The sequence below is a fragment of the Capricornis sumatraensis genome, chromosome 19 (genome assembly GCF_032405125.1).
Source record: "Capricornis sumatraensis isolate serow.1 chromosome 19, serow.2, whole genome shotgun sequence".
In the NCBI taxonomy this organism is placed as follows: Eukaryota; Metazoa; Chordata; class Mammalia; order Artiodactyla; family Bovidae; genus Capricornis; species Capricornis sumatraensis.
Window position 1 is genome coordinate 9,398,354 of NC_091087.1, and position 27,898 is coordinate 9,426,251.

Consider the following 27,898-nt stretch of genomic DNA (forward strand, 5'->3'; position numbering starts at 1 on the left):
GAAGCTATAAAATAATTTTATTAGAAGAGTAATTTTCTTCTAAAATGAAGTAAAGCAAACACATACCCAAGGATCTCAAAAAGTTTTTTTTTTTTTTTACAGAATATATGTATGTACTTGTGTGTGTTTGTGTGTGTGTATGTGTAGTTACAAACACTATTTATAGTATAGCTATTATGTTTAACATCATTGCAGTGTCTACAAAGTTGTGGATCCCAGTCTTGGTGCCAAATGCATATAAAAAGCTCAAAAGCTATTATGACTATACCATGCAAATTTATATCCAGAAAACCTTGGGACATAGACTGCTGTTCTTCTGAGCCCCATGGAGTCTCTGCCTTTGACAGTTGGGTACCTCAACTATGCATCGAAAATGTTTTGAATCACTTTTCTCCCAGACAGAATTAATGTCACAGTTCTGAATATATAAACTGGACATTTAAATCAATCGCTGACACTTTTGTCCATGTTCATGCGTATTTTAGGTTCCCTCTTCTGCATGTGGACCTCACTCCTTGAATCACTGATACAGAAAAAGATACCTGAAGTATTGAAAGGGATAAGGTCTACACAACGTCCTTTTTTTTTTTTTTTCTCTTTAACATGTTAACAATGATAAGGTCACTTACAAGGTTTTTCCCAATCTGTTTAACTTTTAGGATCCCCCATTATTATCCAAGAAAAAATTGTCAGAAAAAAGCCAAGGAACAAGAAAACACTTGTCTCCAGATAAAAGTAAAACCAGAGAGCAGTGGTTGGAAGAAGATACTGAAGAAAAAGATAAGAATGAAAGGGAAGAAAGGGTATAAAATTGGTCACTGCTTCTAGCGTGAGACTCTGTGGTGGGTTTGACCTGCTACAGACATGACAGATTAAAGGTCATCAGCCGCCAAAGAAAATCAAGTAGTGGTCAGCTCCCGGGGATGGCCTATGGCACAAACCCCCACGGGGGGATGAAGCCCCTGTCTGTGGGGAAACTGAGGCCAGCTCTGCGAATACCGGGCAAGGCTCTGGTCACTGGTTTTGGATAGAACAGAGAGGGTGAGGCATATGTGGCATTTTGGGATAAAGTATCAATTTAGCAGTTCTTTCCTGAATAGTTTGCTTTTTTGTTTCTCCAAATGCTTAACTTCACTGTGACATCTGTTTGCACAACTGTAGTCATTTCAGTTTATGGATGCCTGTGATAGAAATATTGTTTACAAAAAATATATCATCTCTTTTTTTTCTTTAGAAAGATCTCATCTAAATAGTAAGTTAAGGTTGCATCTATGAAACCGGTGCACCTTGTCTTGTTTCTACGAGCTTTAAAAAGTCCAAATACTGATGAGGCTGTGGGTTGGAAGGAACCAAAAGTGACTGTGTTTGTTGTCAGGTTGCTCTCCTTTGCCTCAAGAGAACGGTCATGGGTCCCTGGGTGATGCATGGTGTGGACTGGTCGTGTTCCTGCAGCATCCTAGTTACACTAGGAGTAGTTGGATGTGCTTGTGAAACATGTCAGATACAGAACTAAAAGCATGAGAATGTTTCTTGGTTTCTGAAACTGAATAGAAGTGTTTTCACTTCAATCTTAATTCTAGAGAACAGAAAGTAGTTACATCACAGAAAGAAAAATAGGACATCGCATGCTGCCATGATAGCAAGCATAAACAAAATCTTGGTAAATATACATATATATGCATATTATGCAAATATATTTGATATTAACATACAATGTTATAAGAGTGATTGATAACTTAAGAACAAGGGGGAAAATCATCCTAGGTGGTTTTACCTTAGAGTAACAAATAACCTGAGACGTCTAAGCTTTCCATTAGATGCCAGGCCTAGCAATCCATAAGAGATGTGGAGCACATGTTCAGTGATTGAAATGTCAACTCAATGCTGCCAAAATGTGCCACCGTGTCCCACAAGATGGGTAAGCTGGATCTACTCCAAGTGAGCAAAGAAATACACTGTGCAGCAGAGCACTTACAATGAAATGCCAGCCATCCCCGATGGGCTTTCCAAAGACGGACATGCAGACATCAGCGTGGGCTCTGCCTATGTTTAAGAAACAGGTGAGCACACACCAGAGGCTCACTGCACCCACAGAACCAGTACAGAGAAAGTCTGCCCCACGAAAGCAAAACCCATCGCCAAGAAAGCCAAAAAGCCTTTGCTTAATCAACTGAAAGAGTGAGTATGAAGTGTGACTCGTTTTAAACTAGCAATACCACTAAATGAGTTTTTGAAGAATAAGTTTCTTCCTGAATTTTAAACTAAAACATCTAACTTATGATAATAAAAGACACATTTTGGGATGATATTGTGTTTCGCGCCCTCATTCTCAAGGCATAATATTTAGACAACGCTTGTCCCTTTCAATTAAAAAAGAAAAAAACTATGACTTTCTTTAATATGCATCCTGTGATTGAATTGTCCATAGCTGCAAAATGTATATATGTATGTGTATTTGTCTGACATACACATGGGTACTTACACCTGTGTGTATAAACATATACACATACATCCTCATATACACGTGTATTTTATATATATGCTGAGAAAGTTCACATATATATACAATTGCGTATGTATATATGTGTGTATCTGCGTGTGTGTGTGTCTCTGTGTGTGTGTACAGGTATAAAAACTTGACAGGCAGAGTAATATTTCACTCAGTGTTAAATGAAGTCTTTGAAAAATCAAGTACAGTCACTCAGTTAACATAGTACAGCCAGTAAACTAAGTTGAAAAGAGAAAAAGTGAATGGAAACACGATCCGGGACCATCTGTCTATGGCATTCACATCGGTTAGATCAGGGATTTTGATTTTGAGCTGTGAAGACCTCCTCCGTAGATGGGTCTTCTTGTGCGGGATGCTTCTGTCCATGTGTCGCCCATGCCCTTCCCGAGGCATGCTCTGTTTCCTGTACTGGATTCCTGAGTTGTCAAAGGATCTTGCTGAATTCCGGGTATCACCAACGCCGCCTGCAACCTCGTTCATCTCATTGTGAACCTCCAGCGATGTTAACAGAATATTTCCGTGAGCATCCACCTGGTTGGAAGGAAATACACATGCTTAGATAGCTAGCGTAGCATGCCAATAAACCTAACTTCCACATGCAAACCCAGGACAGACTTGGGTCATTCTGTCGGGTTACATACACTATGAGAAACTGCACATCTAGCAAACTCAGCATTTTGTTTTAGCATCAAGTGTCATTTTGTGGGCTTAACTGCAAGTTAGAAACTTGATTTCCTTGATTTAAAAAGTCTCGTAGAAAAATTAGATTAAAAAATGCAGTACATTTCAAACTGAAATTTCACATTATGGATACAAGTCCTTATTGAAGACAAAATTAAAATACTAATGTCTTTCAAGATGTTAACTTAAGTATTATCACCTTTTCCCATAACTATACACTTGGGTAGGAACTATACTCTCCTATTCTTCTTTAGAAATCAATTTGTCCCCTTTTTTTGATGATAACAAAAATTCCCAAATTACCATGAGGATACAAGTGAGTACTGTGATGAATGGACACTCCTGATGACTTTGATGGATCTCCTCACTCAATCCTGGTCCTGGCAGAAGACATCCTTTTTAACTGCTATTCTTAAGACAGGCTAAAGTCCCTTCTCACATTGGAGCCAAACTTTAAAAAAACATTTTATTCTGTGCTAAATATAGCTTCAGACCTTTCATGATGATACCACTGGTCCATTTTATTTGTTGGTCTGCCACAAAACTTTCATGGATCATGTCTGAGGCTAGGCCTTAAGGGAGAGGTTCAGGAGGTGAGGAGGGGAGAGAAGAAGCCCAACACTAAGAGTAGGGGCTTGTACAGGAGTACAGGCACGATGGCCCAAACCCCAAAGTGACCCAGACGCAGGAAAGGCGATCAACATCCAGTGGCCATCAGACTCTGGCACAGGGGCACCAAAAGACTCAGAGATACCTCCATCATGGTTTGGGTGAAAGTGAAAGTCACTCAGTCGTGTCAGACTCTTTGCGACCCCATGGACTATAGAGTCCGTGGAATTCTCCAGGCCGGAATACTGGAGCGGGTAGCCTTTCTCTTCTCCAGGGGATCTTCCCGACCCAAGGATCGAACCCAGGTCTCCTGCATTGCAGGCAGATTCTTTACCAGCTGAGCCACATGGGAAGCCCAAGAATACTGGAGTGAGTAGCCTATCCCTTCTCCAGCAGATCCTCCCGACCCAGGAATCGAACCAGGGTCTCCTGCATTGCAGGTGGATTCTTTACCAACTGAGCTATCAGGGAAGCCCCAAATGATAAATAAATCCATGGAGTTCTCCAAGCCGGAATACTGGAGTGGGTAGCCTTTCCTTTCTCCAGGGGAATTTTCCCAACATAGGGAATGAACACAGGTCTCCTGCATTGTGGGCAGATTCTTTACTAACTGAGCTATCAGGGAAGCCCTACCATCCAATTATGCTTTGGGAAGGAGAGATGTAGTCATTAGGATGTCACCCCTTTCTCCGCAGCGATTTGAATAAATTATGCAAAAGGGACTTTGCAAACAGAGAGAGGATATAGCCTGAATTATCCAGGTGTGCCCAATCTAATCATATGAGACCTTAAAAGCAGATAATTTTCTCCAGCTGGAAGCAGAAGAGAAAGCCAGGATGTGGCAGAAGTTGAAAGCCAGAGGAACTGGAAGCATAAAGAGTAGATTCACCCTTGATTGCGAGAACTACAGGGAAGGCCTGGAAAGAAAAGGGGCAGCTTCAAGGAGCAAAGACAGGCCCTGGCCTACAGCCAGCAAGACAACCTCAGTCCTACAACCACAAGGAACCACGGTATCCAATAAACTGAGCCCCACTGTACTCAGACTTCTGACCAAACCAACTATGAGATAATATTTGGGTGTTACTGTTATGTTTGTGGTAAATTGTTATGGCAACAATCAAAAGTACAGGAGAGAAGAGCAAATATTTCAGAGGGGAGATGAATTTGAACTGGGCCTTAAAGAATGAGTACAAATTTCTCAGGCAAAGAGAAACACCAAGGCACAGCCTTGAAGAGTGGCCGAAATGTTTTGAAAAGGGCAAACTAGTTGAGTGGGACTGAAGTACTGGAGAGAATGGATGCCCACACTCCACTCCTGGCCCACACTCAGGGGAGACAGAGGAGGCGACTATCATTCTCATCCCTGTCATCCTCATCTGCTTATCACCTTATCAATACAAGAAAGAACACCTGGTGATGAATGGGAAGCAGATGAAAGTCAAGCTATTAAAAGAATTTCCCCTTTACCCTTTAGGTAATGAGATATAAAAGTGGTTTCCAGGTGAAAAAGTGATATATTTCTGAAACCCAACTGAAGCAGCAGAATAAAGAATAGAAGATGGGTTTGAAGGGAGAAAGTGAAGAGACAGACCCTAGCTGGTGTGCACTGCACTGGGCTCTGTTTTCTGAGGGCAGTCTGGGAGAGAGACGTCAGGAGGTAGTGACTGCTCCCCGCCAGCTACTGCCACCCATTCCTGTATGTCCTCTAGGTGACGCTGGACGCTCAGCGATGTCTCACCACCGCCTGGTAACTTCTGCATCTCTGCAGTTAAGAAGGTGGGAAAGGAGTGGAGGAGTTACTCATCACTCTGCTCCCACCTGGCCCTTCCTAAGCTCCCTGGAGAAACAATCACATCGTGGACTCAGGGTACAGCAGCTGGCTCACATTAGCCTGGTTGGGTTCAATATCTCACAGCGTCTAACTGTCCCCTGGAAGTGGAAGCAGTCAGTTTGGGGACGCTGGGAGACACAAATAGACCAAGATAATAGCATGCACACTAGGGAGAAGGCTTTTTATGAAGACCTGTTCTTGGGGAAGGAACAGAGTGAAAGAAGAGTAATAATTCTGTTTTCTTTTTTTTTTTTTTTTTAATTCAGGGGAGGGAAAAATTCTAATGGGGCTTGAACCTCAAAAGTACTGGGAATAATAGACCTTTGTAAGAACCTGTGTTCCATATCTGTTCTTTTCATCATTTCTCCTGGAATGATTGTCAGTAAAATCCTTATAACAAAAAAGTCAATCTTCCCATTTTGAGGATCGATGAAGTGTCTGGTGGTTTGGAGCTCAGTCATGTGGGAAGGGGCAGCCTGGCAGGTAAATAAAAATGTGGCTGAAACAGGAGACAGCAAAGGAAAGGCCAGCAAGGGACTGGGCAATAGCACGTCCTCCACAGAGACCACCCAGGAGCTGTGGGTGTGCTGGGGCCACCAGAAGTCGTCACCCTCTCTAAGAAGGGGGTGATCTGGACCTGCTTCAGAAGCTGTGGGCAGTTGGCTCTTAAGGCAACACAGAGGTGAGTGTGATGTGTCAGATGAACTGGGCTTTACCCAGAGGCACAGAGGAGTAAGAGAAAGTCCTTGCCTCAGGAAGAGCTTCAAACAATCAGCAAATGCACTTCAGAAGACATTGCATATTTATTACCCTTAAAGCACATTTTAAAATAATGCCCACAATGCCATTTCTTTCTAGTTACTAATAATGCCATATGCAAAGCTCCTTTTATCAAAATTTAGGGATTATGATGCTTTTGTAGAACAAAATACCAATTAAAGTCTTTTCTTAACGAAGAAGTATTTAGTGATACATTTATTAGGATGGACTTTCGTGGTTCTAATGACTCAGATTTTCACCTGGCTTTAAAAATATGTTTATCTGTTTTATTGGAGGAGGGCATGGCAGCCCACTCCATATTCTTGCCTGGAGAATCCCATGGACAAAGGAGCCTGGTGGGCTACAGTCTATAGGGTCGCAAAGAGTTGGACATAACTGAGTGACTGAACACACATCTATTTTATACATAGTAGTGTGAAGTAATAACCTATCAAGGAAAAGAACTTGGGAAAAAAATACGTATACATGTATGTAAAGCTGAATCACTATACTGTATATCTAAAACTTATACAATATTGTAAATCAGCTATACTTCAATAAAAAATTTTTAAATGTAGTTTTAATTTTTTAAAAACAGGTATGCTTATGAATAGTTCTCCCTTCGTCTGACTCTAGGAGAGTGAGAAAACACGTGGGTTCAGTGGTACCAAACTGAACATGAGTGACAAATATCACTCATTTATGGACACACATTCCTGAGCACTTACCACATCCAGCTCTGGCACAAACTTTGGTAGATGAAATGAATGGGATGGCATCTAGGTCAGAAGGCCCAGCGAAATGTGGCCTGCCATCTCCTGAGCATAGAGCATATGCCCTGGAGGTTGGAAGAGCAGCGACAAGACCACCTGCATGGAGCGGAGAGTGACAGAGGCATGATGGGAAAAAACAGTAGAGAGACCCAGGGTAACATCACAGAGAAGAGCATCTGGCTCAAGTCTTGAAGGAGGGTAAGATGTGGGCGAAGAAGAGGGATTCTGGGATAAGAGAAAGGCAGAGAGATAATAAGATATACAGTGATTCCAGGAAGCCCAAAGGGAGAGTGAAAAAACACAGAAGGTAAGGCCAACTGGATGTTGAGTTGATTTTTCAAGACTTAATGACAAATGGATGTGAGTCTGAGTGACCTCCGGGAGATGGTGATGGACAGGGAGGCCTGGCGTGCTGCGATTCATGGGGTCGCAGAGAGTCGGACACGACTGAGCGACTGAACTGTACTGAACTGAACTGAACAGAATGACAAATCTGTATGAATCAGTATTCTCTCTTCCCTCCTCCCTTTGGCCAGTTTTGTGCATTTGGGAAAGAACTTCAGAAAGGTGAGTCTAAGTCTGCACCCTTGGATTCCAGTGAAGTAAACCCACCCTGAGAGAAGCTGAACTCAAGGTCATCAATGTTTACAAAGTTGGGGTGCCTGGGTGCTCTGATACCTGTGGCTGCCTTGAAGCCATGACAGAACTAATAATGACTGCATCACTCCATCTCAGAGTGAGTGAACAGCTACATTATTGTTTCATTATGTTGAAAGGAACTTGAATATATATATATACTAGATATGGAGTTAATAAGACCTCAGAGTAAATTAATTAGGCTGTTTTTGACATAGTTTTACCTTTGCATAGATTTCATTTAAACATGAACCAGTGTGTAGAAAATTTACATCAAAACTACTAGAAGGTATTTTTTTATGCAAGAATTAAAAGGTTACTAAAATTCGTTGAATCTCAGAAACCAAACATTTTAAACAAATATTTTCAGAAGAGATGCTAATTTTTTCCTATCATTTAGAATTTAAATCTTAAAACAGATGGGATTGTGAAAATGCTCTGTATAGAATGATAGTGATGACTCGTAATTTCTAAAGCATTTCATGAATACCACTTATTTTGAAAATTTGTCTCATATCTACTATAATTAGATTTCAATGTAGTTTTTTCTTCCTGCTCTATAACCCAGAAACATTCAGAGATGAAAAACATCTCCTATGGAATGTATCCTAGAGGGATTTTCAGTTTCTTCCAAGAATCTGTCATCAGATTGGCACACTGTTAATATCTTATTCTCTACTTAAAGCTTCAAAATAAGTAAAATACTCTAGTTTTAGGAAAATGAGGAACTATTTGTCATATGAGGCATAACATGTTGCTCTTTAGTAAGAGGAACGGTGTCAAGCCTGCAGCTCTGATTCCTTGGCAAGACTTTCTGCCACTTCATGAAATTCAAATACCATTTGATCAACTTGAAAAATATCACAAGGCTTGTAACAATTAACACATGCATTACAACTGAAGATGGTTGGTTTTTGGTTACAGAAACAAACCAGGAACAAAGAGAAGCACAAACAAATTAGGGTCAGAATCTTCATTGCACCCCTGGTCTCAGGAGAAACTAAGTGACTATGTGAATACCACCACTAAGTTAACATAAGGGAAATCTACACTCATGGTCTGACATTAAGTTCAATAGCATCATGGTCAAGTTGGTGGCCTGCAGAGCCCCTGAAGACACTGTCTGAAATCTCTTACAGGACACAAGGAAAGACAATGACAGTGCATGTCCTCGCTGTCACCCAGGGTCTATCAGTCCAAGGACAGCTGCAGCCCCTGAGCCGCTTGGTTCCCAGGTATGACAGAAGTGCCATCTGAGGACACTGCTGGTCAGACTGATAAACAATCCCAAGAGATATCACTGAAAATGAATGAGTGAATGAATAATTACAATTAGAAAGGACTCTTGAAGCTGTGGGCCTGTGCATAGCTCCATTTCTGTTTTACATGACATTTGTGATTCTTTACTCACTTTCTTTTCATTCATCCAGATCATGTGATATGAAATTTGGGGAGATCCATTTCTACTTTAAAATTATCACTAAAGTCTTAGGTGTGGTCAGCAACATTTTATAATGAAGTATAGTTGATTTATAATGTTTCAGGTATATAACAAAGTGATTAAGTTCTCTGTCACTCTACACACACACACACACACACACACACACACATATTCAACACATATACTCTTTTCCATTATACATTATTATAAGATATTGAATGTAGTTCCCTGTGCTATATAGGGTCCTGGTTGTTTATCTATATATATTAATATATATTTAATATATAATTATATATTAAATATTATATATAATTATATAATATATAATATATGATATAATATATAGTATATATTTATTAGTGTATGTATGTTAATCCCAAATTCTCAGTTCATCCCTCCCCTCCCTTTCCCCTTTGGGACCAATAAGTTTATTTTCTATGTTTGTGAGTTTATTTCTGGAAATAAGATAATTTTATCATTTTTAAAGATTCCACATCTAAGCGGTATCCCATGATATTTGTCTTTCTCTGTGTGATTTACCTCACTTAGTGTAATACTCTCTGGGTCTACCCATTTTGCTGCAAATGGTATTATTGCATTCATTTTTATGGCTGAGGAATACTGCACTGTATAAATGTACCACATCTTTATCCATTAATCTGTTAATGGGCACTTGGGTTGTTTCCATGTCTTGGCTATTGTGAATAGTGCTGCTATGAACACTTGGGTGCATGTATCTTTTCAAATTAGAGTTTTCAGCTATTCTGGATATATGCCCAGGTGTGGGATTGCAGGATCATATGGCAACTCTATTTTTGGTTTCTTAAGCAATCTTTATACTGTTTGCCACAGGGGCTACACCAATTTACATTCCCGCCAACAGTGTAGGAGGGTTCCCTTTTCTTCACACCCTCTCCAGCATTTATTGTTTGTAGATTTTTTTTTTTTATGATGGCTATCCTGACTGGTATAAGGTGATACCTCATTGTATTTTTTTTGTGTTTCTCTAATAATTAGCAGTATTGAGCATCTTTTCAGGATGACCATCTAGTCAGCAAAATTTTTAATGTTTACCTTTAACAGCATCAAATATGCATTTAAAATGTACATTTGTATGCTGACTTTAAACTGTAAGAACTGATATCTATAATTACAGATTTTTTAAAATATGAACATATAAAGGCTTTAAGGAAACTGCTGAGAAATTTAAACAAATTTTCAGGAAAACAATAAAAATGGACTCATGAATTTTCTTCTGCATCTGATTTATAATATATTAATTCTATATTCTGCTTAATTTTGACTGTGGATTTAGAGATTTCGAGGGTTTTGTTTCTGTTTTAAAATTTAAGCTTCACTCAAAAAGATATTTCTGTAGCACAACAGTCTAACCTTTCTAAAGAGCACCATTTAGAAGGAATCTAAGCCTGTTTAAATTATGAGGGGATTTGGAAAAACAGCATTGTATGTGTCTGTGTCTCTGTGTAATGGAAACAATAATAAAGCGATGAATTCTTGTTTCCTTGGAAACAGTGTGACCCGAGCACATGGTGTATGCATAGTAGGATGTGGACTAATTTAGAAACATACCAGCATGGCGCTAAGTATACATTCCAGTAAGAAATTCAAAGTCATGTTGCCTGTGAAAGCCTGATTTTATTCACAAATCCTGGTTTCTCTGACCAACTTTATGTGCCACTGAAAGGACAGGAGCCATTTACAGTCATTTAACTGCCTTCACCCATTCATGAACATCTAGGGACCTATTCTGCCCACTGGAAGGCCACGGGCACTGCACTCCTCCAAGGAGCTGCCACGCCCCTGTGAGAGGTTTGGGTCAGTGACACACTAAGAGCATCAGAAAGAACAAGGAGACCTCGTGAGCATGAGAATAAGTGAATTTAGTTAGAAGCATTTAAAAGTAAAGAAATATAGGAACAAGCCCAGTATGTCCATCAGTGGAGGCACATTTTTGAAGACTTGAAGTGATGCAACAGGTAAAAGATAAAGACAAAACTTTATATAGAGACAACAGTGTGCTTTCACTAAAATAGCATTTATAATTGCAATGACATATGGTTTTTATTAATAAAATAAATGGAAATGACATCTAATTGCAAAGTTTGTAATTGGAAATATATGAGTGAGATGAGGCAGCTTGCGGAAGAAACTGCTTGGTGCCCTCTTTCTGGGTTCAGACCACTAGACCGTCCAGGTGTGACCTAAATCATGTCCCTTACGATCACACAGTGGACAGACCACTAGACCATCCAGGTGTGACCTACAGCATGTGTCTTACGATCACATAGTGGACAGACCACTAGGCCATCCAGCTGTGACCTAAACCATATCCCTTACGATTACACAGTGGAAGTGACAAACAGATTCAAGGATTAGATCTGACAGAGTGCCTAAAGAACTATCGATTGAGGTTTGTGACATTGTACAAGAGGCAGTGATCAAGACAATTCCCAAGAAAAAGAAATGCAAAAAGGCAAAATGGTTGTCTGAGGAGGCCTTACAAATAGCTGAGAAAAGAAATGATGTGAAAGGCAAAGGAGAAAAGGAAAAATACACCCATTTGAATGCAGAGTTCCAAAGAACAGCAAGGAGAGATAAGAAAGCCTTCCTCAGTGATCAATGCAAAGAAATAGAGGAAAACATTAGAATGGGAAAGGCTAGAGATCTCTTCATGAAAATTAGAGATATCAAGGGAACATTTCATGCAAATATGGGCACAACAAAGAACAGAAACGGTATGGACATAACAGAAGCAGGTGCCAAGAGTACACAGAAGAGCTATACAAAAAAGATCTTCACGACCCAGATAATCACGATGGTGTGATCACTCATCTAGAGCCAGACATCATGAAATGCAAAGTCAAGTGGGCCTTAGGAAGAAGCGTCACTACGAACAAAGCTAGTGGAGGTGATGGAATTCCAGTTGAGCTATTTCAAATCCTAAAAGATAATGCTGTGAAAGTGCTACACTCAAGACACCAGCAAATTTGAAAAACTCAGCAGTGGCCACAGGACTGGAAAAGGTCAGTTTTCATCCCAATCCCAAAGAAAGGCAATGCCAAAGAATGCTCAAACTACTTCACAATTGCACTCATCTCACAAGCTAGCAAAGTAATGCTCAAAATTCTCCAAGCTAGGCTTCAACAGTACATGAATGGAGAACTTCCAGATGTTCAAGCTGGACTTAGAAAAGGCAGAGGAACCAGAGATCAAAATGCCAACATCCGTTGGATCATTGAAAAAGCAAGAGAGTTCCAGGAAACCATCTATTTCTGCTTTATTGACTATGCTAAAGCCTTTGACTATGTGGATCACAACAAACTGTGGAAAATTCTTCAAGAGAGAGGAATATCAGACCACCTTACCTGCCTCCTGAGAAATCTGTAGGCAGGTCAAGAAGCAACAGTTAGAACTGGACATGGAACAACAGACTGATTCAAAATTGGGAAAAGAGTATGTCAAGGCTGTATATTGTCACCCTGCTTATTTAACTTATATGCAGTGTACATCATGAGAAACCCTAGGCTGGAGAAAGCACAAGCTGGAATTAAGATTGCTAGGAGAAATATCAATAACCTTAGATACGAAGATGACACCACCCTTATATGGCAGAAAGCAAAGAACTAAAGAGCCTTATGATGAAAGTGAGAGAGAAGAGTGAAAAAGCTGGCTTAAAACTCAACATTCAGAAAACCAAGGTCATGACATCTGGTCCCATCACTTTATGGCAAATAGATGTGGAAACAATGGAAATGGAGATTTTATTTTGGGGGGCTCATAAATCACTGGATTATGACTGCAGCCATGACATTAAAAGATGCTTGCTCCTTGTAAGAAAAGCTATGACCAACCTAGACAGAATATTAAAAAGCAGAGACATTACTTTGCGACAAAAGTCCATCTAGTCAAAGCTATGTTTTTTCCAGTAGTCATGTATGGATGTGAGAGTTGGACTATAAGCAAGGCTGAGCACCAAAGAATTGATGCTTTTGAACTGTGGTGTTGGAGAAGACTCTTGAGAGTCCCTTGGACTGCAAGGAGATCCAACCAGTCTATCCTAATGGAAATCAGTCCTGAATATTCATTAGAAGGATTGATGCTGAAGCTGAAACTCCAATACTTTGGCCACCTGATGCGACGAGCTGACTCATTGGAAAAGACTCTGATGCTGGGAGGGATTGAAGGCAGGTGGTGAAGGGGATGATACAGGGTGAGATGGTGGATGGCAGCACTGACTCGATGGACATGAGTTTTAGCAAGCTCTGGGTGTTGGTGATGGACAGGAAGTCTGTCATCCTGCAGTCCATGGGGTCACAAAGAGTTGGACATTACTGAGCGACTGAACTGAACTTCTGGGTTCAGAGCCCATGGGTCTAGACCAGCTCCCAGCTTGGCCACTGCTGCCCATGGCTGCCTGCCTGGCATTTTGCAGAACACAGCCAGCAAGGCCTGGTCAGGGTAGATCCATGAGAGCCCTGGAACAGCACACAGCTCCTGCCCTCACTAGAGACCTTGAACCAGGGCAGATGAGACAGAGGGCTGATGTGAAGAGCAGTGCCATGCTGGCTATCACATCTGTAATTTGACCACTGAAGGAAAATTGCAACATTCTGGAAAATGTTTTTGCCTGTCAAATTTGGGCCCCACATGCCAGAATTTCATTCATTCTGTTATTTTTCATTTTCTTTTCATATTAAACTGGTAAGGTTTTGGCTTCTCCAACTTTTGCACCAACTTTGCTTTTCAATAAAACTCAGTGACATGCAGAGGCCACATTTTAAGCTATGGTCAACAAGCCCACATCACTCCCACTCAAAGGTCATGATGCTGCAGGGCAGGGAGTCTGAGAAAGGCAGGGGCTGTGGGGGATGGGGTGGGGCGGGGTGGCCTACCCGGTTGCTGTCACCCTTCGAGCGGTCATTCTTTGCCTTGGCGTTCTTTTCTGCAAGTTTCTTCTGCCTTTGAGGGCCTCTTCCAAAGAAAATGTAGTTGACAAAGGCATACTCCAGTAGGGCCAGAAACACAAAGACAAAGCAGCCCATGAGGTACATGTCAATGGCTTTGACGTAGGGGATTTTGGGCAACGTCTCCCGAAGGTGCGTGTTGATGGTTGTCATGGTCAGCACGGTGGTGATCCCTGAAAGAGAAACGCGAGCGTGAGAGGCTGCTGGTCTGCTGCTTAGCTCCTCACCGCTCACTTTCCTGCTTTACTTTCTCAAACAGCTTGAAGTAGTTGGAAACAAGCGATTGAAAACTATTGGGTGATCTAAATGCAAAAAAATACGAAACATGGTTTGGGCAGCAGGTCAGTCAGGCTAGGGAGCTGACACCTCTCCCCCTGCCCCACCTGGGAGGCACCTCCCATCCCACCTGATCCACAGACGGATGGAGGCTGCCCTGCATGAAAGCTGGAAGAAATGAAAACAAACCCAGAATTTATCATAAAACACTAAGTGTCTGGATGAGAAGCTTCCAGGAAGAAGAATGAATCTGTAGAGAATCTAAGACAGTTATTTGTGGCCACTAGTGAAGAAAACAATTCTTACCATAAGGCCTTAGAGCAAGGGTAAAGAAGTGAAAGTGAAAGTGAAGTTGCTCAGTCATGTCCAACTCTTTGTGACCCCATGGACTGTAGCTTGCTACGCTCCTCCATCCATGGGATTCTCCAGGCAAGAATACTGGAGTGGGTTGCTGTTTCTTTCTCCACGAGGGGAAGGGGGCAATGACTTAAAGCTACTAAGGACAGGATCCAGCCCTGAGTGCAAAGACAGGGAATGTTTGAGTGAAGTTTCCCCCTCAGCTAAGAATAAGGTTACAAAACTGCCTCAGGACATGGTGGTTTCAGGCAAAGGCTACTGATTTCATTCAAAGTATAGCATCTTACCATATTCTGGGGCAAGTGATCTGATCTTTTTTTTCAATGTCATTGTTTTGAATTCTTTAGTTAGTATGAACAATGTTAGGTGAATAATGTCATTTTTCCCCTCAGGGAGCTATGTTTAGTCTCTAAAAACATGTAAGGACCATATTTTGTAATTCTCCCATCGCAATGGGCATGTTCTTGGTGTACAAAGATTCCATACAGGATGACCTGAAGCCACAGAGAGCAGGAGACTCAGTGGCCCCTGATAAGACCACAGTTCACTGAGCTGAGTGAGGCCACATATGAGGGAAGGAACTGCACCACTCACTTCTCAGTGGCAGCTGTTACTGCTGCTGACTTGCTCTCTCTGAGATAGTAACTTTTGAAATATTAAGAAGTCTCAAAAAAGCAAGGCAGTTCCAAAGAGCCAGCACTTTTCTATCCATGAGACTGATTCTACAGCATGTGACTACTCCTGTGTCTTCTGGGACCCGAGAGAGGGTCGTGGCTATGTGAGGACTCCTCTCAAGGAGGAAACCTTCCAGGTGAGAACTTCAGCCATGGTTCTTCAGCTGCAGTCACTCAGAAAACCAGTGATGTTCCCCAGGCCGGCAGGTGGGGTAAGCCTGAGAGGCCGGACATATGGGCTCACTAGACCTCGTCTCTGAACCCCCTGGAGCCCCACTCAACTTCTGGAGTGAGGGGCTAGGTTTGTTAAGTATCTTAATCTGATGCCCTCCAGATTCCCATCCCATCCTTGGAGAAGCACCAGAGCCCAGGGCTCCCCTCACTCAGGACCTCCTGGAGAAGTGAGCCCAGACTTGTGTCCACATGTGCTGAGCTGCCAGGAGGAGGGGACGAGGGAACAAAGGAGCAGAGACTCTTTTCATGTCTGACTACAAACCAGGTCTGTCAATGAATGTGTGGAAATCAAAGATGTCAGAATATTTTAAGACTTCTCTGACATAAAATTCATGTGCACCTGGGGACTTTTAAAATTTGAAAATGGCAATGGTATAATTACACTTTACAAAGAAGTGCAAAACCCCATGTAGATGCTACAAAATCAGGTGTTCTCACTATTATCCAAAATTGTGTAATGCTGCTGCCATAACTTGTTCTTTCCTTCCAAATGGACTTTGGAAAGTGCTCTGCTTTAGTCATTGCTTTGGCTCTCCAGATGACTGCTCTGAGTGGACATGTATCAACACAGGCCTCAGTAGATATCCCTAGAAAATGGGCTAAAGGAACAGAGCACAGGGAGGGCCAGCACATGTCAAGAGCACTCAGCCTGGCAAAGCTGAAAGGGGGCAAGGATGCTAGCTTCAGGCCCTCAGCCCTGGCTCCAGGACCCCTCAAGAGTAAGGCTTCGTGGTGAGTACTCCTTGGCTTTCCACTTTGGGCTCACATGACCTCTTAGACTGAAAGGCTACTCAGTCTCTAATTCCTTGCACTGTTTTCCTTCCCATCAACATAACTGTGGACAGTGGTAGACACAGTGGTTCACGGCCTGAGTAGTAGAACCACGTGGTCCTGGGCTATCAGCCCAGCTCTAGCATGTCCCAATGGTAGGATGTGAGTGAGCCTGATGGGTCCACAACTGTTGTCTAAAGCTGCTGTGAAATGTAAACGCCATGGTGATAGTAACTGGTATTGTTAACACTCACAGCAGCAGATGTTATCATTATCAGCATCACAGAAAAATATATTTTGTGGTAGCCTCCAGTCTCTTGGCGGGAGACCCAATTCCTGGCAGCCTCACCCTGAACTTAAACTCTCTAAGTGAATTCCGTCCAATGGCAGAATGGGAGATGGCTGATTGATGCTTTTTCTGTTCTTCATACATTTACCAAGATGTTAAGTCTTGATAATTATTAGTCTCAAACTATTTTTCATTAATAGTATGTTAGTAAAATATATTTGAAAACTGCGTTTATAAAGATGATTATGAAATTAAAATGTAATTTATATCATTTGATCTAAAGATATGTCATTTTTCTCCTTTGTGACCCAAATCATGTGGCCTAAATTATTTCAATGTAAATTTTCACTTCCAGAAAGACCAATAGTTTTGAGGAAGACCATGTAATTACAACTCCCAACGTTGTAGTCTGGTGGCTTCTAGCACTAACAGTTTAATAGATGTGGGTGTCAGCACTCAGCAGCAGAGGCATAAGATCCTAAAGCACAAGAACATCTGTGCAGCTCGGGTGGGTGAAGAATCAGCATTTCTCTTCAAGTAGAGAGACAGTCCCTGACGACTCCAGATTCAATAGTGCCCTGAGCCAGAGGGGTGTGTCAAGGTCTTCACCGAGCATCACTCCATGCAGACCTGCACCGCATCTAGAAGCAGGGAGCACTCACCACCATGCAGCCGTTCAGGATGAAGGCAAACAGCACTCTGAGCATTTCAAAGGATGTAGTATATGACAGGACATGTGGAGTGGGCGGGGTTGTGTTGTTCCCCCAAAGTCCCCAAACCATGGTCCTGTCCTCTCCAAGAGGCACTGAACACATTAGCATCTTAAAGGTTTTGAGAGATCCCTCAATAAGAATGATTAAAAACAATTCTTGCTGAGCTTTTAAAAACATCCATTATTTTTACAACGTAATAGGCCAAAGAACTCTTCTGTACACTGTCTATTGACACTGTAGAAATCACCTGTAGTGGTTAAGAGCTTTGGAGTCAGACCAACTGGTTTAAAATCTTTCTTGGGACACTCAATATTATATGACCAGTTGTATAGCTTTTCTGTACTTCATGCCTTTCTTTGTAAAACGGGAACACTGCCCATTGCACTGTGTATCATGGGTCAGGTAACCATTTTCACGGGCTTGCACAGAACTTGGCACCTGAGTATTTGGTAGGTTGCAGCATGATTACTGTTCTTGGTGTTATTCAGAGTTCATAAGCTGATGATACACTTTTCCTTAGCCAAATGGAGTTGCTGTGCTCTCACTGTCCATGTCCTGCGGACCCAGGCTCAAAGACTGTGTCTTATGCAGGAGCTGGGACAGAAGGAGAGGCCATGGGACAGAAGGAGTCCCATGCTCAGAGCTGGACCTGCCAGATGTCTACTGGGCCAGACGCTGAAGCCTGGAGACCACAGTTGCCTTCGGGACCTCTAAACTCAAGTCCACCTGACACTAACAAATGCCTTCAATTCTGCCTTTCATGCCTGGCTCCCGGACTTCTGATATTCACCAGGATCCAGCACATCTCCAGTGGTAACACCTTAGCAAGTCTGGGCAGACCACTCCTCTGTCCCCCAAACCCACAGAAGCATGATTGAGGTTTATAGCAACAATTCTGGTTGTCAAGAAAAAGGAGTCTACTTTCATACACTGTAATGAGGCTATGTCCACTCTAACCCACTCCAGGTAGACTATTTTTTTAATGTTGTGGAAGATGATATTTACCATTTAGGAGCTATAGAATTTGAATCATCTGGAAAATTGAGAGTGCTTCCCAGGTGACACTAGTGGTAAAGAACTCGCCTGCTAATGCAGGAAACGTAAGAGACTCAGGTTTGATCCCTGGGTGGGGAAGATCCTCTGGATTAGAACATGGCAACCTATTCCAGTATTCTTGTCTGGAGAATCTCATGGACAGAGGACCCTGGAGGGCTACAGTCCAGGGGGTCACAAAGAGTTGGACACAATAGCAATAACTAAGATACATACGTATAGAAAATTGAGGAATTTGCATTTTTAGCACACCTCACTTCTGATGATGTCTGATAATTCTGGTTCTTTGGTACTCATATCGCTCTGATTTTTGCAAAAAAATGACAGATTTTTTGAGGCAGATTCCCTGGAAGCTCAGGAAGCCGCAGCTTCTGATCTCTAGCACAGGCTTCCTACAGCCTTGGGAGGGGTTCTGGGAACTCTGTATTTGTATATTTTATATTCTTTTTCTTAAAGAGTGCTTCTGAAGTTTAATAAGCTAACAGCTCCCCAAATTTGGATCTGCCCCTACAAATTCACTTTAAATTCTTTAGGTGATAAGAGAAATTAGCTTAACGAAGAGCAATCTAGTAACATTAATGAAAAAGGCAAAAGCTACAGAAAGGACATGACTGCGTGACTTTGCCTTTCACAGAAAGGATTGATGTTACAGGGTAACCTCTGCAAGCAGTAAAAATCCTGAAGATATTTTCAAGAAATTTTTCCCTTACCAATGTGCGTGCACATGCTTAGTCATGTCTGATTCTTTGTGACCCCATGGACTGTAGCCTGCCAGGCTACTCTGTCCGTGGGATTCTTCTCGGCAAGAATATTGGAGTGGATAGACATTCCCTTCTCCAGGGGATCTTCCCAAGCCAGGGACTGAACCTGCATTTCCTGCATTGTAGGCTGATTCTTTACTGCTGGGCCACCAGGTAATCCATACCAAACCCATCAGGAATAGATTAACAGTTACTACAAAACTTTTAATTTTTTGATAATTTATCCTTCTCTAAGTGTCTTTACATTCACCTAACACTTTAGAAATAGTTACCTAAGTTTCTTAAGCCGCTGTTACATATTATTTCATAAGAAAAAACATCTAATCTTGAATCAATGTGAGTCACTTGTCTGTGGGTCTAAGCCAGATATCCATTTATGCACATGTACACACATTCTCTTGGAAGCAAGGTGCTAAGCAACTTAAATTTCTGGGAAGAGACAGTAAGAAGAAAAGGTAAGAAAGAGGGACAACCAGATCCCTGAATACTTAATGCTTTTCTGCAGGCTTACAAGTAGAATTGTTTTAACTCTTTCCTATTAATTTTGAAAGGTATTATTAATTACTTCACTCCCAGGAATTAAACTCAACCCTACCCATATAAGGGATAAATTGGAAAATTGCTCTTCAGCTTTGTTCTTACCTAAAATGTGTTTAAATGAATACTTGGTCCACATAGTTTCACAATAATTAGTTCAATAGAAAATAATGTTTCTGAAAATATAAGCCTTCCCTTAATAATAAAAAAAATTAGAAATCATACTGGAACACATAATATATACTGTACATCAGCTAAGAATCCAATTGTTAAGAGACCAGTGGCCAGAAGAGATCACTAGAGTTCCTAGAGCTCTTGAGAACAACTCAGAATTTAATATTACATTTTAATACTCATTAATTTGTGTAATTCCAATGATATGGTATAACATTTGGCTATTTTTCTGACTTAAAAAAGAATGTGCAATTAATCAAGTCTCCTTTCTGGGCCATAGACTGATTTTGAACAGGAGATGTTAATCCTTGCTTTAAAATTAGTGTCAAAAACAGTTTTATTATGCAAATATTCGGCAAGCATATTTTCCCTTTCATGGGCATGAAAATTCACATTTGAGCCTTATAATTAAATTAACACATCAAGGGAATCATGCATGAAATTAGTATTTCAAGATAAAAAGTGACTATATGGGCAAGACTGGTGTCATGATGTCAAAATTGTAGTTGAACTATTGTCTTTGAACTCCCTTCATATTCTAATGATATGGTGACTTTGTATTTTAGGTATCATTTAAAAACAGCACATACCAAGGGCAACTCTAGCCGCAGATGCATCATAATTGATCCAGAAGGACACCCATGAGAGAATTGTAATTAGGATAGAGGGCATGTAGGTCTGGAGAATGAAGTATCCAATGTTTCTCTTCAACCGAAAGCTCAGTGAGAGCCGAGGGTAGGCACCTACGGTAAACAGACAGGGATTACACTGGAGATCAGACACAGAAGACAAAGAGTTTGCTTTGACTTCCACAGGTCAACAGCATGCATTTGAAAAGCCCAGAATGGAGGGGTGGTCCACAACCATGCAACCTGCCTCCACCAGCTAAGTTCCATTGAGAACTTGGGAGATGAATGATTTTCAGTCTGCGTATGAGGTCTTGATGAGGCTACTCTTCTCTTATATACTCAGCTGAAAACTGTCCGTGAGGAAACTCTGGGAAAGTTTTTAGCTTAGAATTTGGAATAGTGACAACTATCTTATTTATTTTTCAGCTAGTAACCTCCTTCTCCTCCACTGTAAATAGGGGAGATTTGGCTCAAGGCTACTGAGCAAAATGGTTTCTATCAGTACTCCTCCATCAGCCCATCTAGAGCAACAGTGCAGATGTCTAAGGCACTGACCCTGGACCCCCTGGAACAGCTCAGGGACCACCTCCCCAAGAGCGTGAGAGGCACAGAGGTAGCAGCGTGCTCTGAGATGCTCTGCCCTGACCACAGGAAAGGCATCAAAGAGGGCTGAGAAGAAGCATCCAGTCTGCTTTCCTGCATTTGAATCCCGGTGTTAACCTCCTCATGTGTACATTCCACTTAGACAGTCGTGAACCCCACCACCACTGCCAGTGCAGGGTGAGAAAGCAGCCCACTGCTATGCCACCTGTATATTTATTTACCTTTTCTGTTTGATTTTGGTTTTTCGTTGGGGAGCAGGCAGGTGTGGCCTCCATTTCTTCCTGACCATTTCAACAATCTACTTTACTAGTTTCAAACCGCTCAGCTCTTAATTTTCTGGACTCAACTGAGGCTGCTGGAAGGCCAGCCTTCTCATCAGATTCCTTGCCTCTTCCCCTCCTGCCTTCACGGATGGGTGGTGCTCTCTTCCTGAGATTCATCCACCCAAAGTTTCAGGAGACCTCGCATTTCTTGTCTTCATCCTACTCCAAGCCTGACTGGCTCATGTGCCCCTCCTGCCTCCAAATATGTGCATTTTCCTGACTTTACTTCACATCCCTTTCGGGTTTTGTCACTACAGTCTATCCCTTTTCCAGTCTGGTTCACTCATATGACTATTTCTTCTATGTAGTAAATGAAAGACTTTAATTTCCAGGCTTCTACTTTAGCATTAATCACATTTTCAGCCAAAATTATATAAAAGAGAAAAGAAATAGCCTAATACACCAGCATTTAAAAGCTGACAATCTGAAAATTTTCTCCAATCTCTTGTGTACGAGTATAGTTTCTTTCATGTAACTCTGATCAAATGCATATATTGTATTGTCACAGTAACAAACATTTTCATCCTTATTACAAATTACTTACATATACAATTTTAAATTTTTCCTGATTTTCCATCAAATATATAAACATATATTCTATAGTTTATAAATACATTTTTCTGATTGTGATAAATTTAGGCTACTTCCATTGTTGCAAAACTTTAAGTAATATTCTTAGGAATACCTTTGAGTTGAGTCCTTTCATTATGCTTAAAATTATTTTCTTAGAATGAATGTGTCAAAAAAGGATTTATTAGGCCAATGCTGGAGGCTTTTGATACATAGTCCCAAATTACTTTGCAAAGGAACCATACCAGTGAACATGTCACTATGAGTACTTTATAGAAGTGCCTGTCTCATTTTGTAAACAACAGCATTACATGCTGTTTAGTCACTAATCATGACTGACTCTTTGTGACCCCATGGATGGTAACCACCAGGCACTTCTATCTATGGGATTTCCCAAGCAAGAGTATTGCAGTGGGTTGCCATTTTCTTCTCCAGGGGACCTTCCCAATTCAGGGATTGAACCATGTCTCCTGCATTGACAGGGGAATTCTTAACTGGTGAGCCACTAGGGAAGCCCCTTAACAATACACAATATTTTTAAAAAATTACTTTTGCTAATTTCCTTGGGAAAAATTTGTCAAATCACTTTTTTAAATTGATTACTTCTTAATGCTTTCCCCCACCAGATTTTAACCTTATCAGTTCAGTCACTCAGTGATGTTCAACTCTTTGCGACCCCATGGGCTGCAGCACACCAGGCTTCCCTGTTCATTACCAACTCCTGGAGCTTGCTCAAACTCATGTTCATTGAATCAGTGATGCCATCCAACCATCTCATCCTCTGCAATCCCCATCTCCTTCTGCCTTCAATTTTCCTAGCATCAGGGTCTTTTCCAAGGAGTCAGTTCTTTGTATCAGGTGTCCAAAGTATTGGAGCTTCAGCTTCAGCATCAGTCCTACCAACGAACATTCAGGACTGATCTTCTTTAGGATGGACTGGTTGTATCTCCTTGCAATCCAAGGGATTCTCAAGAGTCTTCTTCAACACCACAGGTCAAAAGCATCAGTTCTTTGCTGCTCAGCTTTCTTATATGATCCAACTCTCACATCTATACATGACTACTAGAAAAACCATAGCTTTGACTAGATGTACCTTTGTTGGCAAAGTAACGTCTGCTTTTTAATATGCTGTCTAGGTTGGTCAAAGCTTCCGAGGAGCAAACATCTTTTAATATCATGGCTTGCAGTCACGTTGCACAGTGATTTTGGAGCCCCCAAAAGTAAAGTCTCTCACTGTTTCCATTGTTTCCCCATCTATTTGTCATGAAGTAATGGGACTGGATGCCATGATCTCAGTTTTCTGAATGTTGAGTTTTAAGCCAGCTTTTTCACTTTCTTCTTTCATTTTCATCAAGAAGCTCTTTAGTTCTTCTTCACTTTCTGCCATAACGGTGGTGTCATCTGCATATCTGAGGTTATTGATATTTCTCCTGACAATCTTGATTCCAGCTTGCACTTCATTCAGACTGGCAGTTTGCATGATGTACTCTGCACAGAAGTTAAATAAGCAGGGTGACAGTATAGAGCCTTGATATACTCCTTTTCCAGTTTAGAACTAGTCCGTTGTTCCATGTCCAGTTCTAACTGTTGCTTCTTGACCTGCATAGAGATTTCTCAGGAGGCAGGTAAGGTGGTCTGGTATTCCCATCTCTCTCAGAATTCTAGTTTGTTGTGATCCACATGGTCAAAGGCTTTGGGGTAGTTATAGCAGAAGTAGATGTTTTTCTGGAACTCTCTTGCTTTTTCAAAGATCCAGTGGATGTTGGCAATTTGATCTTTGGTTTCTCTGCCTTTTCTAAATCCAACTTGAACATCTGGAATTTCTCGGTTCACATACTGTTGAAGCCTGGCTTGGAGAATTTTGAGCATTACTTTGCTAGCATGTGAGATGAGAGCAATTGTGTGGTAGTTTGAACATTCTTTGAAATTGCCTTTCTTTGGGATTGAAATGGAAACTGGACTTTTCCAGTTTACCTTATAACTATTAACTATTTAACCTTATAAATAATCTAATTATACCATTCATTCACCTTTCTCATTTTTTGTTCCTCTGTTTTTAGCTATTCATTCAAATTCTTTTGATACTAATCTTTGTTTATATTCTCTACAAGCATTTTCCCAGTTATTAAAAAACTTGTAATAGGGTAGGGTGAGGGACATATAAAAACATAAATTTTTGTACATAGTTGAGTCTATCCAGTTTGTTTTTTCCCTGTAATTTTTAAAACCTGTTTTTAGGTTTAAATAAGTTTCCAACAGACAACTGACCACAACCCTATTTTGAGGGTTGGTGATTATTTCAGGGTTTGATATGAAGTGAACATGCACATTGGTTTCTGTTCCACAAACAACTAACCAAGTTTTCTACACCATTTGTGAAATAAAGCTTCCACTGATAGATCTGATACATTCTGTTGTTTTATAATACATTCCATGTCTATGCAGCTGCAGATATGATGAGCCAGGTCAGAGTCTTGCCTGGGCCCTGGCACCAAGTGCTCTCCACATGTTTCAAAAGCAGAGTCATCACACGTTCAGCATCTTATGCTGCTTCCCATAAAGGTCAAAACAGTCACCTGGGAACTTTAGTTTCTCCAAAATGTTTTCCCAAGTTCACATTAGTTTTATTTTACACCATGCCTCTGTATTAATCATAACATTTTCTAGCCAAGAAGTATCCTTATTGCCTCAAAATAATTGTACACATTTCTTGCCTCTGCTGATTTTCACCCCTTGCTCTCCCCTTAAGAAATGTCTTTCCCTAACCATACTTCAAGGCCTTGGTCAAATGCCATATCTCCCATAAATCCTTTTTTCCCTCCAAATGCAAGTAATTACCATCTTGAGCTATTTTCTTTCCTCTTTAAAATTATAATCATTTACCAAGATAAGACCTTCCTTAGTAAGATGAATAAATACCCAGGCAGATTTTGTGAGACAGTTTTCATACACTGTCAAGCTTAGCTAAATGTCTAAAGCATCTTTGGTTATTAACAAATGCATCAGTGTGCTAAAAGAATGAAAATAGGCATATTTGATTTATTTAATAAGTTTAATACTCAAAACAGTCAGTAATTTTATTAAATCTTGGTTTGAAATCCTATGGCCACCTTCAACATTTATACTGAAGTACCTTCAATATCAGATCTTTTTTTTTTTTTTTAATTCTCCTAGCGACCCCATGGACTGCAGCCTACCAGGCTCCTCCATCCATGGGATTTCCCAGGCAAGAGTACTGGAGTGGGTTGCCAGTGCCTTCTCCACAATATCAGATCTTAATTTCCAACTTCGTAGTGATCTCATGCCTTTGCTAATCGTTTGCTATTTTATGCTTCAGATATTTCTCACTATGTCCATTCTACTTGGAACTTTATCCGATTCCATCAGGATAGACTGGCTTATGCTGTAGTAGCAAAAGACCCCTAAATCTCAGTGACTTTACAAGAAAGATTTATTTGTTTTTTCTTTCTTGTGCTCCATAGCGACTCAGCTTCCTCTATCTGGAAGGCAGCTGGGACACTGTGGAAGAAGGGCCACACATACTTCCCATCACATTTCATTCTCCAGAGCAAGTCTCATTGTCAGTCTTTATGTCACCAAGGTAGAAAAGTTCATCCTCTCCCAGGGAATTGCAGCAATTATTTTTTGAATGACAATGTAATCTACCACATTCCCCATTTTCCATTTTCTGAGTCAGCTTTCTTAACATTTTCCAAAGTACAATTTCTTTAAAGAAACTGTCCCCTACAAGGCAAATACTGAGATTCATGCAATGAAGTACAACTGATATGCTTTTGAGAATACTTACCCTGGGCAACATGGAGGCCAGTGATATAACAGCATAGTCAAATATTTGGAGGGTCATTAGTGGCCTTGAGGAAGGAAATACTACTCAGATCTCAAAATTATGTATTCACCAAGATACTCTTTAACACAGAACATAGAATTAAGAAAATATACCATTTTCTTATGTATTTGTATAGTAAGTACATTCTGTTTCTTAGACATGAAATACACTTTCAAATTAACAAAATTCTTAGGCATTCACCACCTGTCCTATCCCGTAGTCCCAATCTCCTAATCCCACAGGTGGGAATGTTAAGTGGAGGAAACAATAAAGATGAATAAGAAGATGGTCTATGCTCTCACCTAGCTCCCAATCTGTCCGAGAAAGACCCATACAGAACTGGCCTCTGTAAACCAGAGGTAAGGCCTACACTGAATATTCTAGAGCTCAAGATTTAGGAAAGGTTTCACAGTATCTAAACTGCGATACTCCTGGTTGAATAAGAGTCTTCATAGGCAGAGGATAAGAACCTTCAAGGTAAAGGGTCCAACCCAGTCAAATGAAGAAAAGCCTTTGATGATGCTATGAGATAGAGACTTCAAAATGTTAATAATCACAAGAATCTTCAGAGATGTCAAGACCTATTCTTCTAGGCAAAGGCTATTTTTTTGTTTTAATCAATTAATTTATTTTAATTGGAGGCTAATTACTTTACAATATTGTGGTGGTTTTTGCCATACATTGACATGAATCAGCCATGGGTGTACACGTGTCCCCCTGTCCCAAACCCCCTCCCTAGGCAAAGGCTTTTGCCATTTGGCGGGCATCTTCAAGAATGCATAGGGTCTGTTAGACAAGGTCCTGACACTGATACAACAGATATCCTGATGTAGCCTGTATCTGTGGAGAAAATTCTTCAAATGATCATAACAAGGGGCTTGATCATTTTAAAGTGGGAAAGTAGTGAGTCAGTTGCACTGAAATATAACCTTCAAATGAGCAACAGAAGCTTACAAATTACAACAGAAAGGCACAGAAGCCCTAAAGCCTGTGTGGCAAGGTAGATGTGGTTAGGTTCCCAAGTAGATGCTGAACCGACAAAGGTAGAGTCCCTGAACACAAGTGCATTGTTCCAGTTCAGGACTTCCTTGCCAAGACTATCTACTGAAATGCTGATCTCAACCCTTTTTCCCCAGATGCACTAAAAGCTGTGCCAGAAACAAGGCTCTGGATCTCTCATCCAGCCTAAATTAACAGAACTTTCTAAGGCATTAGTATTGCTGAAGAACTCATAAAAATGTGGATGCAGAGTATCATGTCACCTTTGCCAAGTGTAAGAGCCACTCAAATGTATCTATAAAGTCACAAGCTGATATTTTCGCAACTGCAGCAGAATTGGCCTACCTACATATTCCTGTCCCCTTCCAAGGCAGTCACCAAAGGGGCTCTCCTGGGACTGCCTAGGAAGCTGCGTGATGCTTTGCCTGGGAGCTCAGGGATGCTCTTGGTGTCTTTATGATGCTCTCTCATTCATTTATCTCCCCTCCCTTTTTTTTTTTTTTTACTGTATAATACAACCTAAAGTTCAAAATGGTGTTCCTAATTTTCTCACCCCCCCTTATCAGTCACCTAAGTTAAAATATTTTCAAAACTTCCATAAAGGAAAGTAGATATATGAAACAGGAACTAGAGAAAGAGGAAAAACAAACTTTTTCAAAGACTTTCTCAATCAGGCAATAATTCTCTTTCTGATCTCCACAGCAAAGCTGGAATGTTCTGTCCTATGAGTCTGGAGCAAAGAGCAGGGGCATCTGAGAGAAGCCTGAGAGAGGCTCAGGGTTTATTTGGGATACTCCTTTAGGAAGTTGGTTGTCCTCTCAGATCCTTAGTTTCCCTGTGTGTAAAATCAGGGCATGGATATCA

General features: G+C 40.9%; 1 protein-coding gene across 3 annotated transcripts in view; it reads right to left on the bottom strand.

Moving 5' to 3' along the window:
- Positions 1-2,701: 2,701 nt before the first annotated feature.
- The window catches only part of GABRB3 (gamma-aminobutyric acid type A receptor subunit beta3), a 281,905-nt gene continuing 256,708 nt past the window's right edge, over positions 2,702-27,898 (bottom strand). For 2 of the 3 annotated variants that reach the window (XM_068991199.1, XM_068991198.1), the window contains exons 7-9: positions 20,654-20,806; positions 14,153-14,397; positions 2,702-3,040 (exon numbers count right to left, since the gene is read on the bottom strand). In XM_068991199.1, coding sequence (XP_068847300.1) covers positions 2,702-3,040; positions 14,153-14,397; positions 20,654-20,806 — 737 coding nt within the window. Of the gene's footprint in view, positions 3,045-14,150; positions 14,398-20,653; positions 20,807-27,898 lie in introns of all 3 variants that reach the window. The other variant, XM_068991200.1, reaches the window with a different exon arrangement.